Below are 14,704 nucleotides of genomic sequence, written 5' to 3'. Positions count from 1 at the left end.
TCATTAAGAATGCACACAGGTTGCACCTTTCTAAACCGCACCTTGTTCTGTGAGTTTGATTTTGTATTCAAGCAAAGGTTGAGTCATCCTGGATACCAGATACACAGTCAGGGAGAATTAAGGTTGCTATGGGAATCACAGAACAAATGTTCTTCTAAATTACACCATTTGTCCATGTGAGTTATTTCAAGAGTGAACCTGGTTTGTTGTTTCTGGGTGTTTTTTTTGTTGTTGTTCCAAATTTGAAAAATATTAATGATGTACACCGGGCCTCTTTTTATTAACGTTTTCTCAGACTGTAGTTTAGTAGTAATTGAAAATGTGCAAAGATGATCATTTTCAATAACTTAATAAATGGCACTTTCTAAGTTCAGGATAATACATGTATGATAGCTACATAAATAGCAGCATTCATTTTCTTAAGCAATTGCAGAGAAACTAGGATTACCATTTGTGGTTATTAGAGCATTTCATTAAATGTTAACTAAATGGTAAGCTTCCAAAGGAGCTTGAGAAATAAAACTTGAAGGAAATTCAATCTCCAACTTCTGCATGCCTTCAAAACTCTCAATTAATTTTGTAAATAAAAACAGAATTCACCTGTTCTGTGTGAAATAGAGCAGAGCATATATTTGCCTACATTTTGAAAAGCTACCAGGCGGTTCTCTTGCTCAGATAATGCATTAGTTTCAATTTCAGGTTGTCAGTTTGAAAATGAAGCTTTGAAGAAAACATGCTTCTGCAAACCTTATTTTTCAGATTAGAGGATCACGTTTCATGGCTGCTTGTTTAGTGGCCTTACTTTCGGTGCAGGTTTCTGGCTGGCTGGTGCAGTGATGATCTTCACAGCAAACCCTTAACACAACAAGGTGCACTTAACTTCTGCAGCTGTGTTTATAATGGGTAGGACTGCTTCCAAAATACATGGGCTATTTCGTTAACCCACATTCAAGCACTGTTTTTATTAAATTAAATAGAAGACATTTTTGATTGTTGTTAATGGTAACACATGACAGCGTAATATTAAAGTGGCTACCCAAGTTTCAAATATTAAGTATAGAAAGCACTTAAGTAATTGCTGTCCAAGAGAAAGAAACTATAGAAATGGCTTGTATTTTATGTGTACTATTCCGTTTACGTTATTATATACATTTATAGAGGGACTTATTATAATCTTCAAATCCTTGTACAACACCCAGAGTGCTGTATGCTACACTTAGAAATACTAAAAACATTTTGATTTTACAACAAATAGAAAATAGTAAACACTATAGGTTCATGCGTTACTTAACAAAGACCTGATCAGCAGCTTTTGCAACACGTCCTTATAATTTCCCTCACTAACGCTTGGCTTTGAGGTTTTGAATGGTTTTAAAGCCTTGTGTATGTTACACTGAGGCTTTTAAGGAGCTGCTTGCCTGCTTCTTGGTTGCAATCCTGATTTCTGACAATTTTAAAATATAGTTCATATCCCTCATGGCTAATAACAGTTAATCCAGCGGGGTAAATTAAACTTTGTCTGCCTGAATTTGATACACGCTCCTTTGTAGCTTTGTGTTTCAGCTACTAGATGTATACATGTAACTGACAGAGGATATATAATATAAAAATGGTTTGCATACTTGTCTCTGGCTGAGGAAACGTTGTCTTACATCCTTGTACCTATTGCTCAGTGTGTTCTGATGATGATGTCTACTCTCTTCTGGGCTGAGTGCTTGCAGTTTTTCCTCGCAGAGATCCCCAGTTATCCAATTGCAGTTTTATTGGTAAGTCTATGCTGGCAGACACAAAGCACGTGAATTTGTGTAAAAGTTGCTGTATAAATGCGATTTGCCCATACTACAGTACATCACAAACTGCCTCAAAAGCATGGCAATGTGCGTTGAATCACCTCAGTGCTGTGAAGTTATTGATGTCAACTTCAAACCAGCTGACAGCCTGCTTTGGGATGGTGGGAAAAGTCAAAGGGTGGATTTGCAGCTCTTTGTATTAGTAATTTAGGTGGATTTGCAGCATCACAAGCCAAAGGAGTATGCTTTATCCCAAGGCTTCCCCTATGGCCCAGGAACAGCACGAGCAGATAGCGTTGATAGTAACGGTTCACTTGCTTTTCAGAAAACATGAGCTGAACTGATTGTAAGATGGGGAATTAATACCTACTTTGATTAAAACTGAAGGTCATTCCACTGTATACTGTGCGTGTGAGAGTTGTTTAAAGCATACTTCATGGTAGTTATAAGCAAATCTAGTTATTTTCTGGCACAGTGGCTCCCCAGATTATGAAAGTGAGGTGGGATGTGACAGAAATAAAATTTTATTTTACACCTACTACAAGCTAGGTAGCTAACTGGGAGCGGAGTGAAAGGAAGGTAAATTAAGGATAGATGAGAAAGGGAAGAGCTTGGCGCTCTTAATCCCAGGGTCATGAGCTTGGTCCCCACGTTGGGCACCAACGGGATGCAGTCCTTCCTGAACTGATCCAACATGGGCTTCCCATAGACTGCTGAAGGACGGTAGTTCTTCAAGAATTGCTCCAACATGGGTCTATACCGTGGAGTCTGTCTGTCAGGAGCAAGCTGCTCCACCACGGGTACCCCACGGGCTGCAGCTCCGGCCTGGGGCCTGCTCCTGTGGGGGCTCTCCATGGGCCGCAGCCTCCTCCAGGCCACATCCACCTGCTCCATGGGGGCTCCTCCACCCACGGGGGGCTGCAGCGTGGAGATCTGCTCCATGTGGGACCCATGGGCTGCAGGGGGACAGCCTGCTCCACCAGGGGCCTCTCCCTGCACAGGCCAGCTGGCTTTGGTCTGATATGGGGTGGCTCCGGGACTCTTCTCACAGAAGCCACCCCCCTAAAGTCCCCATGCTATCAAACTCTTGCCAAATAAGCCCAACACAGACACACTGGAAATCTCCATCAGAAGTTTGGAGAATTGCTTATATGGCACACTGGGCTACTCTGTATGGCCATAGGTGAGTTTATATATTCTGTGGTAGAATAAGATACATTTTTTTTTTATTTTTATTTTTTAAATCCAGTGATACATTTGGTAGTGATGTATTCTGAAACAAAGTTTCCCACAGAAATCGATGTGTTGAAATGTAAAATTTATAATCCAGTGAAATGTGACCTTTTATCTCCTGAAGACTAATCTTACTCAAAGTACAAAAAAATTACTTTTATCAATAATACGCTATACAGTGGTGAACTAATAGCATTTTTCTGTGGTTGCTGATGTTGACTTAATGACTAGCAGCAACCTTTTAGGTATTCTTTTGAATGCTTAATACTCACAAATGTACCTTAATTGTCAATAATCAAAATATGCTTTCCAGTTCTGTGCTGTAGCTATTAACTGAACTGAAGTAATCCTTCTGAAATGTAAGAAAAGCTGCTGTTCAGAAGAGCTCATGGAGTAATGTACTTGTGAGTAACATTTTAATCGCTAAAACTAATGACTTTACTTGCAGATATTGAAGTAATCCTTATATTAAAATTAAACAATCTAATTTTCTACAAGAAGCTTTTCAGAAGCTGTGTTCTCAGTGCTGCATTCTGTGGTTTAAAATACAACAATGTGCTTCCTGCTTGGCTGGATGGCAGCCAGTTGCTGTCCAAGATTTACTTGAAATTGCAGGCTCTTTCCTTTTGCTTTTCAATTTTTGGTTCTTGATCCCTGGGAGCAACTCAGAGGGAAAATATCCCATCAACCTTGGCAGCCACTGTGTGCTTCTACTCTTCTCTGTGCCTTTACCACAAGATCCCTACACCCTGCTCCCCTTGAGTCATCTTTAATAGCAAACAGTAAGTCTAAATAAGTGACTATTAAGAAGCAAATACTCAAGGAAAGAGCTTGAGAGATGTGGGGGGGAAACATAGCAGTTACTAGTTGTGCTTTGGTACAAACCTTTTGCAGGCAGCAAATGGCATGCATTACCTGCACATGCATGGAGTATCCCTAGGGAGCTCTAGTACAACAGGCAAATAAGAAAACCAGCTCAATCTCCTGCAAAAAATAGGCACCGATTCCCAGACTGCTCCCTCCAGTGGCAAAATGACCAGTGTTAGACTGATACTCAGCCTGCGGAGGGGGAGAGAAGCACAGCCTGCTCACCCTGATTTGTGGAGATAGACTCTGTCAATGAGCAGTGCTTGTCTGCATCAGGCTTTTTTCCTTGGATTTTATTACAGAAGCTGGATCTTAAATCTTAGTTTAGTAAATAAATAAATAAAAACCTTCTCATTTGAAGACTTGCTGATTGGCTCTGTGAAACAGCCTGAAGATAGCTGACCATCAGAGGAATTGTTTTCTTCCAGTGTTTCAGTGCTGTTACAGATTTCATACGCTCTTTGGTGTTAGATCTGTTAAGAATATCCTGGCTTTTGTTCTGAACAGAGATGTTTTTGTGAGACAGGTGGCTAGGTCAGCTTCTTTTCTTGCTGATCTGCTGCCTGTTTTAAAGTACTGAAGGAAAGGAAGTGGTTCCTCATGCATTCCTGAATTGCACAAGTTTGAGAATTTCTCAGGACAGTGGATTACTTTTGTTACTAATATTTAAAGCTTCCAGATACATCTCCAAAAAAAGACCCTTTGTCCCACCTTTCCTCTCTCCCTCCATATCCAACAGCCATCACGGGCTAAAAAAAAAAAAAAGGCAAAAACAAACTATGAAGATCTGCAAAATACAGTCTGATTATTGTAGCTGTGCAACTAACAGCAAGGGAGCTTGAAAGTGTGGCTAGTGATAGTGACCAGTGGAACAGCATCAGCATCAATGGAAACAGCAGACTGGAAGCAGTAGCTAAGGAAAAGAAACAGCCAAGCCAAGCTCTGCTTTTAGAATCAGTCCTAATGACATTTGTTCCTCTGTTTCCTCACAAGGAACCACCCTGTGGAGTGCACTATGAGAAGACTGAGCAAAAAAGACGAAATAAAACCCCAAAGGAAATTATGTTTTGTCAGCTGAGACAATGAAGATATGTAGCAACTGGCTTTTCAGTTGTTCCCTTAACAGAGATTATGTGGATTTCTGGTTAGGGAAAAGAGAACAGAATAGCACATGGTGGTAGGGAGGCTTTTTTCCTTTTTTTTTTTTTTTTCTTTTTCTTTCTCCTTCTCCAAGGGAAGAAATAGAATTGTGAAAGAAGAGGCAAGAATTGAAAAGAAAATGTGCCCTGGTGCTTAGCTGCCACCCTGATTGTCAGAGGTAGAGTTCTGTTTGTTCTGTCACTTTTTGTGGCTCTGTCTGCAAATTGCATGCCAAGTGAAAATTAACTTGCTCCTTTGAAGCTTCATTGGTAGGATGTGTGTGTCTAAGCCTTAATAACTATTACATAACAGAGTCATTCCAATTTCACTGTTCATTGTTTGCATCTTTAAAATAATTGAGGTCAAGCCGGTTGCTACCCTGAGGTGACAATAATAGAGAATTACGTGCTTTTTCTTTGTAACGGGAGGGAAGGAGTAATCAAGAAAGGACAATTGATATGGACGTCATTATCTGGTTCCATCTTTCCAAGAGGCTTTCAGAGTATCTCACTTAGTATTCCAGGATCCTTTCATAAAATAGTTTTTCTCATTAGCATAGTGATGTTCACAGAGGCTACTGTGGGTCTTCATCCAGACTGAAGCTTTTTGGATAGACTTCCCTTCAGCTCACAGCTCAAGGAGGCCGTTTTTGGTTAAAACTTCAGGTTTTACTGTAAGCAAAGTATGCAAATCTCTTATTTCTAGTTTAAGCACATTTGTGGTCAGCTGGTCTTGTACGTGTTTCCACACTAGACATTTTCAGAGCTAAAATGCAAAATACTCCTTATAAGAGATCAGTGTTATAGATTGCAGTGCCTTTAGCAACAACTGCTGTGTAAATCTCTTTCACTTTAGTTATATATTAAGCTCTAATTTGCCTTCCTAGTTTGCGTGCTATTGATGGAATCCTATTAAAATATTTATGGGTGTGACTTTACTGAAGAAAAGGGGGAAGCCTATAAATCCCTATCAGGAAATCTCTTTTGCCAAGCAGTAAGATGCATATATTGAGTGACCTTGAGGGAGTCAGAACACTTTACAGAAATTAAGCCCAAGCAAAAATTATCTTGCTTTGCTGTGGTTAGGTATTAATGCTTAACTCAAAATAAAAATGCATTAAATTGGGGGGGAAAAAACCCACATTTTACTGCAGCTGTAGAAGTTATCTTAATTTAAGAGACTTTTCAATAGGAGAGGTAGACCTTCTGAGCTGGTGATTGACAGCACTGAATTCTGTAGATGTGGTTGGAAGCAAGCTAAAAAAAGCAAGTGATTTTTATTAGTCATTTTTTTGCATGTATGTTTATGCTCTTTCCCTTTTCAGAATAAATAGTTGAAAGTAGGAAAGATTCAAGGAAATCCTGTGTGGGAATTGTGAAATTGTGCTGTATTGTTGGATGATATGTGAGATTAATGGCTTGTACAGTTACTGTGGTGACATTGGAGTTCCATGTGTTTGTCTTACTTGTCCCAAGTATGTATCAAATGAATCTATTATGCTTTGGTATGTATATATTAGGTGTCTGTTTTAGCCTTTAATTTTTATATGATGCCAGTTCATATTGTTGTTGGCGATATCTGGATCAAGATTGTTGATATCTAGGTCAAGCAAGAAATCTTTCTCAAGGTCAGAATCAATGACTGTTAGGCTTTCATGGCAACCCAATGAATTGGGTTTGCAATGATTTAGAAGGTTTTCATTTTTTCTCTGTGGACTTGGTTCTCTTTCTTTACACGTCTGCTTCCTTTTTTTAAGAAAAGCAGCGTTTTATATTAAACAAAAGAGGAAAAAAAAAAAGAAAAACACAACTCTGTGATATTTGCTTTTTTAAAAATGAGAACCAAGGTCTGCACTCCTATCACTTATGACCTAATTAAGGATGGTTTCAAAAGCTGGCTTCTACTTGTGTCCTTTCCTGATGGCTTTCATAATGTTTTTCTTGTGTTATGATTCTCTAAAAGCAAGAAACTAATATACCAGAAAGTGTTTGTGTGTGTGTGAGAGAGAGAGAGAGAAAGGGAGAGCAAGAAATCATGTTTTCATATAACAGAAAGAAAACAATGAAGAAGCATTTTGGCGCCTTCCTTGCCTTTGAAGGCAGTAAACCTCTCAAAAATGCAACTTGACTTAGGGTTGGTAAGAAAGTGATTTGCGTTGAATTCCTGCATTACTATTTAAATGTCCAAAGCTTTTCCCACAACATTTTTTTTTTTTTTTAACAGATGCTCTCTTTTTCATATTAGCATTGTGTTTATTTTCCGAGTTTTCTTTATGATTGTTTTCAACTTGCCTACTGTCAGCAATGGAAAGGTTTTAAAAATAAAAATTACTGCATTAAATCTTCCAGAGGAAATGCCCAGAGGTGACTAGGCAGCCAACGTGCTGCTAGTGGTGGTATTACTGACAGCCCACGCAGAGAACAGTAAGTTGAGAAAGAGTGGTATTAACTGATAGAGCTAAATGTGTCCTTGATGAATGATTTCTAGCATGTCACAACTTGACAACATAGAATTTCTGTGGGTTCTTAGTGCTGCTAAAAGAATATTTTCCTTCTCTGGAGTGTTTTGGATTTTTTTTTGCTGTACACATGGGTAGGAGTATTGTAATACCTACTATAAAATGATTCAATATGTGTGAAGATCAATTGCAAAAAGGAAAATTGCACATGCTAAAATATAAATTGCTTGTGTCAGATGAATTATTCAGTCCTGGGAAGGTCTGAATAATCTTCCTCAAGTTATATATTCCAAAGAGAGGTAGGATGGTCTCTAGTATTTAAATCTTCATAAATGAGAACAGGATTGATGACACTGTTTTCTTGCTATGCTCTGTATGGCCTGTGTGAGGAAGGGGGAGAATGTTTGCTTACCCTTTGATGTAATATGGCTGATGTCATTCTTCTTTGGCTTCAGGGAGCTTGAAATCACTGTGTCTTAGGATGCCCCTGAGAATCCTGTGAATTGGGCAGTTTGGTAAATGATGTAAAGTTGTTTTTTGCTTTAGGTTGTTGTGATGTGCTGCTAGTTTGGTGAAGTCCTGTAAGGTCAGTAATTGTAGAAATAAAGATGTTCCGATTATCGTAATACCCATCTGGGCCAGACAAACAGACTTAGGTCTGTTAGTCCTGGAGATAACGAGCATTTCCAATGTAGATGAAACCATGTCAGAGGCAGTCATATGCTCTTCATTTGTGTGTGGCTGTTCAGTTTTCATCCTTTTGAAGTTCCAGTTTATCTTTGTTCTAGGATAGGAGGACAAAAATCTTTAAAAGAGTTTATTATTAGGCTTCATAATTGGGATTTTCTCTCTCTGTAGTTTCAGAAACAAATTGAAACCTTAAATCAAAATTGCTGTTCAGGTTTCTAATATGATTTCTCTGTTTGGGAAAGATTAATATATCGTCTAGTACGTTAACAAAATATTGAATTACTGTAATTTTTCTTCTAGCACAGAAATAACACCTCAATTTTTCTTGATTATTTCTTAAATTAATTTTTAGTTGCTAATTTTAGCTAATTTACAGTATGAAAGACTCTTCATTCTTCTTAATGTGTCTGAAATGTTCTGGATTCGCAAAAAAATACGTCTCAAAGCCTATACTGTCCGGGCGACCCTGAGAACAGAGTCATTTCTAGTTACTGATTTGTTTGGGATCTCGTTACGTAATGATATGGTGCCATATAACGTTGGCAGCGTGTTCACAAGAGGAAGATCCAGGAGGTGGAATACCAGCTGCAATGAGTAGTTGGCAGTCGCTGTGACTGAGTAAGTAGGGAAAGCAACCACACGAATCACACAGGGTGTAGGATGGTTTGGGGAGGGGAGGAAGCAGGCAGCAAAAGCAGCTGGGAAGGGGCTGTTTTGGAGCAAGCAGTAGAGGGTGGATGACCTACTGAGGCAAATGTCAGAGGTAATTGCTGTTGTTTGGTTTTCTGTGAAGGTGTTGTCAAGTGGCAGCTTTCTTCGTGGGTGGTGTTACCCAGAGGAATGCTGACAGTATCGGAGAATTTCTGGCTGGCTAAAAGGTCTGCATCTCCTTCCAGCTTCAGGAATAACTGTTAATAGGAAACATACAATGTGGTCTACTTGTGCTCTCCTACTGCAAGCTGAAGATGGCTAAAAGAGTAAGCCATGCACATGAGCAGTAAATGCTTGTCAACTTCTAATGCTTTGAATCCTACAGAGGAGCTGCTGTTCTTGGTGTCTTCTGCTGCTTCAGGCACCTTGAACAGTTGCTTTTACCACAGCTCTAATGTTGCATAGAAACATTGCCAGCAGGTAGCATGGAAAGGATGAATTAAAAAGGCCTCTTTCAAGCTAACTTTAGGTCAGGTAGAGAATATTAAGACCCACAACGATACTTCATTTTTGATAAAGGGAGAGTAAACAATTGTTTTTATTTACTTTTTATTGTAAACTGGGAAGAATTTAACTCTAGGCTGTAGAGCTTGGGGCTAGGTGCTAACTGCAAACATTCAGTCACTTTTTCCAAACATTTCCTAAGCTCTGCGATCAGTTTATCTTACGTTCTTCTCTTAGATGTATAAGAATATATTTGCCCTTTAAGCAAGGAAGGGGAAAATGGAAATGTTATTTTGGATTTTTATTTTCCTGTGGAAGCAGATCCTTGGAAATGTATGCTATTTCTAACAAAGAAAATAGAAAGTATGAAAAGTGATTGCACAGAGATGAAAACAAAATATTTCAGTTGCTTCAAAGTATCAGAAAGGGTTTCAACTTCACAGTCTTGTTCAGGATGGGAAAGGGAGGGAAGCAATTTTCCATTCAATTTTATTGCACAGTCTTCAGGGAGAATGTGATCCATCGACTCCCAGCCATACCTTCAATTTGTTTTCCTGAGCTCTTTTTATAGGGGAGTGTGGCTCACTTACGTGAGTGTGTGTGTCTGTGCTGGTCTGGTTTTTGTTTTGGCTTTGAAGGGACCCTCTGTGCTCTGGAGCTCAGGTACGTGGTGTGTGACTTCTCAAAACTGGAGCACAACCTGAGGTTCGGGCAGTTCCTAAAGGTGCTTATCCTGGCTGCCTTTGTCGTACTCTGTCTAATTCTCTTTTCTGACAAATGGAATTAAAATTGACTGTGCACATCTTACTGTAAAAATCTGCATAAGATTGATTCTTTTTTTGGCAATAACCTGAGAGCACAGCTCCTTCCAGTCTTTCTGGATTTTGCAGTTACTTCACAAATAAAACTCACCAAACCTATAACACTTCGGCTTCTTCTAAAGCTTTGGCCGCTGTTTTTAAATGCTAACTGTTAAGATCTCAGCATTTTAATTTTCAGCAGGGAATTAAACTAAGTTTCTTATGTAGCTTCCTTCAACAGCCTTTCACTTAATTCTGTTATAATTTGTTTGCAAGGATGAGTATTTAATCTTTGAGTTGAGTTTCCATTCTTCCTTTTCAAGTGTACTCAATATGAACTTATTAATTGGTATACTTAGCGCAGTGTAGGGAGGCTATGGGAAGCAAACCATGCTTCAAAAAGACAATAATAATAATGAAAAATCATGATGTTCATCATACACTTTTCACATTACAGTAGGTTGGACAAATGGAGCTTGAATTTGTTGTTTACAGTGTTTAGACTTTTTTTGAAAGCTTTTGAGAAACTCGAGTGTAAACCTGTAAGTTTTTTTTTTTTTTCTTTTTCAGTGAAATTATTCTTTTTAGGAAGACGTTATGTTTAAAATAGTTTTCTTAAGAAGGAGCATCTCAAGATCCTGAATTTTCCAGACTGCATCTAGCTCACTGTTATCGCACATTTTAGCAAAATAAACCGCCTTTTATCACTCTGTGACTTTATAATGCGATACCTTTCATATACGTAACCAGGTTATAAATTTATTTTGACCTTATAGTGTCCCACCAGCCTCCTCGTGTGCTCTGAGCTGGCTGGGTTATTGGTTGCCTGTATTAGAGAAGAGATGATGACTGTTGTGTTACGTGCAGCATAGGTGCCCCAATCCAAAGTGCCTTCCTTGAAATGCTTTCTTCAGGGATTTAATCTAGAAATTGTTGCATTAGAGAAAAATCCACTCTGTTACATGAACCTTGTAATAATTAAGCCAACATATTTTGGGGGTCAGTGAGCTGGTACAGGAACTCTGCAGTTAATGTGATGGATCGCGTGGTGACTGCCAGCAGCATTGACGTTCTGTGATCACGGCCACGTATGAGATTCATTTGAATCGCTGAAGGAGTTGGACTTTGATTTATCTCTCGCCATGATTAGAGCTTGAACTTTAGCTGTGAGATTGAATTTGCATGCTTCATAAACCTATTAAAATTGATCTTTTTTTTTTTTTTTCAAAGCATGTAATCTTCAAATAGCAGTTTCTTAGATTATGTAAAAACATCAGATTTAGCAAAAGAGAAGGGGAGGAAGAGAAGTAATAAGAAGACAATCATGGAATAACCTTCATGTTTAGCTTAAAAGTCCCACTCTAGAAACACACATAAAAATTTCTGCCCTCCAGCCCTTTCTTCACATTGGTTGGAGTTTGGGTGGAATAGCTGGCACATGATATCATCTTTCTGTATTTTCTAGGAAGCTGTTTTTTAGGGTGCTGCAAGCTTTTGAGAATGTAAAAGGACTTTTCTCTTGTATCAGTCTGGCAAGAGGATTGGTAGGTTATTTCTACTATTTCATCCGCCTTTTAGGATCGTGAGCCTGCGGTTATACTGAAAATAGAAAGATTGGAAAATGAGATTTTTAAGAGAGTTCAACACATGGCAACCGTTATTCAGCATGGACTCCCACGGGTAATTGAACCTTGGGTTTATATTGATAGATCTTGCACCTGCAGCAGAAAAAGATACTAAGCAACTCTGTTCTTGTTAACTGAGTTTTCTGTCTGGTAGTATATATCCTTTCTGCTATATCTTGCCAAAGGGTGTGGAAGGGAAGAAGTGTGATGCTGCATTATTGAAGAAAGATTGCAATGTCTTAAGCGAAGTCATTACTTAGATGGTGTGGATCTTCTCTGTAATTGAGTGAGAGCTTGATATTTGGGAGTTGGATGTAAGTACTTTACATCGTTTGGCAATAAGAGATTTGCAATCTTATGTTTAAAATCAGCTTTATGTGTGCCCATAACTTGTCTTTGTTAGGGTATCTGATCAGTAGACAAACTTGTGGGGATAAAACACCACCACTTCGAGATGTCCGGAAGGCTGACGCAATCCTCAAATTATTTTTGAGATGAGATACATAACTCTGGCTCTTTAGACATAAGCTGTATATATACATAAGTCAGTACGTTAAAGAAAAGGTCCAGAATGAATTTGAGTTTTGTCTCAAATGTGTATGATTGTAGTTACAGGCATGATTATTTCAAAGATACTCCCAAGTGTGGTGTGGTACATGAAGGTGTTTTCTTATCTTAAGGAACGGTAAGTATGAGAGAGTCCCATCGTATGCATGTATAATTTATGAAAAGCTGTAAAAACAGATTTTTTAAACATCTTTTTCTTTTAGTTATAGGAAGGATTTTTGGAAGCTTGCCAGTTTATTTAAAGAACAGCCTGCTCATGCAATGTTTTTATCTGCTCTACAAGCGTGCATTTTATCTTTGTCTGGTTGGTTCAAATCTAGAAACAGATTAACTTTCTTCCCGACAGCTGGTATTCATATCTGATAGTAAATAAGTATTCTAAGTTGCATCCTATGGCAATGCCTGTAAACTTCCAAGTCACCTTATTTTTTCAAAATAATTCCTTACCAATGCTTGAGAAATGAAAAATGTTTGTTCTTAAACTGTGGCTAGATGTTTCATGTAGGAAAGGAAGAAGATGAATGCTGTATTTTCTGTGGGTGTCTCAGGTCATGGACCTAGGAAAGAAAATTCAAGTCTAAATTGGTAACAGAGAAGGAAGTAGAATTTTCGTATGTTTCCTTAAATACTTCCAGAAAGTATGAGTTGCTATTACACCTACCAGGAACCTACTACTTTAAGAGACTATTTTCTCTAACATAGTCTTGACATTTTCACAGGTCTTTGGTAGTCTTAAGCCCTTTGTTTTTGTAGGTAAATTTATGGTATATTTGCATCATAACATGAACATTCATTTGTTGTTCTTTACATTTAGTTACTACATCAACCTGTAGGAATTTAACAGCTACGTTGTGATATTTCCTATGGCATCAGATGTTTTTGCACCTTTACAGATGATGAGTCAAGTTGAGGGACAACAGAAGAATCTCGTACAAGCCATCGAAGCTCTCCCAAGTTCTGGACCCCTTTCTGCCTTGGATCAGGACTTGCTGCTTTTAAAAGCTACCTCTGCTGCCACCCTGAGCTGCCTTGGAGAATGCCTGACTCTATTACAGCAAAGCATGCATCAAGTGGGCCAGCACCATAACAGGTCACTGTCATCAGGTGAGCACAAGCGCTCTTGGGTATTTTTTTTACATGCCTTAGGGTTTTTTGTTATGCTACTGAAGAAGGCAAAATGAACCCTTCCTCAAAGAGCAGTTGGATTGAGCAGCTTGTAAGCTTCTGCAGCATCAAGTATTAGCATTTTTCTCTTAGCCTAAAAAAAAGCTGCAAAATGTTGAAATTGGAAAAGAGGGAAAAAAGATGTTGTCCTAAATCTTCATAGGGAAATTAGGTTTTGAAGACAGCAAGACAGGGAGGGGGAAAAAAGTGGCATGGAGAACAGATAGATAAGCCTCTGCTCTTAAAGACAGTGCAGAACCTGCTTGGTATTTTTATGTAGAGATTGAAATCACAATACAGTTGTGTTTGATAAAAATGCAGTGTTACAGTGAAAAATCATATTTCTAGTTTTTTACATAAAAAGATTAATCCTGCTGAGGTAGATTTATTCCAATTAGTGGTTTTATAAGTGGTTTTATTTAAGTCTGGGAAGAGATCTCCATGTTTCTATTAAAAAAAAATATATATATATATATAAAAATAAAATGCTGTCAAATTTTTATGAACCTAAAAAGTCAAAACTGTGTCATTCTGCATTGCAGGCATGAACCTCCCAAGTCCTCATGCAGCTCAATTTTTTTAATTCACACAGTTGTAGGACTCTATCAATAATATAGGAAGTCAGACCTTTCTGAAAGGATGGTCATTGTTTTCTCAGGGGTATACTGCCTAGTGTAAGCACAGGAGCAGGACATGATATAAATGGAGGAGGAGGAGCAGCAGCAAAAATGGGGTGGCTTTTCTGGAAATGGGGTGGCTTTTTATGTTTTTTTTGTAGGTAAATCAACAACATAATCCAACGTCAAGTAGGCCCTTAAAGAACAAAACATGAAGAAAAACACACAAAAGTACTGAAAATCAAAAAGACAAAACATTCTTATTTGCAGAAAGTTTATTACAGGGCAGGATATGCCCTCAGGGCTGCTGAGACAACTGAGTAAGAAGAATCCTTCTGATGAATTCCCACTGTGGGGAAAATAGAAATGTGAAAGGGTCAGTTGAGAAGTAGGGAAATGACATTAAAAGGGCCCTTAGGAAGACAAAACAAAACAACTACCAACCAACCAACAAACAAACCCACTACTACCACTAACAAAAACAAACAAACAAAAAAAACCAACAACAACAACCAAAAGACAGTTAAAAACTTTGATGCCTATACTATGGCATATTGTGACTTCCCTAATCCAGATTCTGATATATTTCAGAGAGTAA

The 14,704-nt window shown here is 38.4% G+C and overlaps 1 protein-coding gene across 2 annotated transcripts in view; it reads left to right on the top strand.

The window, feature by feature from the left end:
- Positions 1-14,704, top strand: part of OSBPL10 (oxysterol binding protein like 10) — a 109,554-nt gene that overhangs the window by 48,822 nt on the left and 46,028 nt on the right. For both annotated transcript variants that reach the window (XM_082754406.1, XM_082754405.1), the window contains exon 5: positions 13,219-13,429. In XM_082754406.1, coding sequence (XP_082610532.1) covers positions 13,219-13,429 — 211 coding nt within the window. The remainder of the gene's footprint in view (positions 1-13,218; positions 13,430-14,704) is intronic.

The sequence above is a fragment of the Aythya marila genome, assembly GCF_965140915.1.
Source record: "Aythya marila genome assembly, chromosome: 2".
Taxonomy (NCBI): domain Eukaryota; kingdom Metazoa; phylum Chordata; class Aves; order Anseriformes; family Anatidae; genus Aythya; species Aythya marila.
This window is presented reverse-complemented; position numbering and strand designations above follow the sequence as displayed.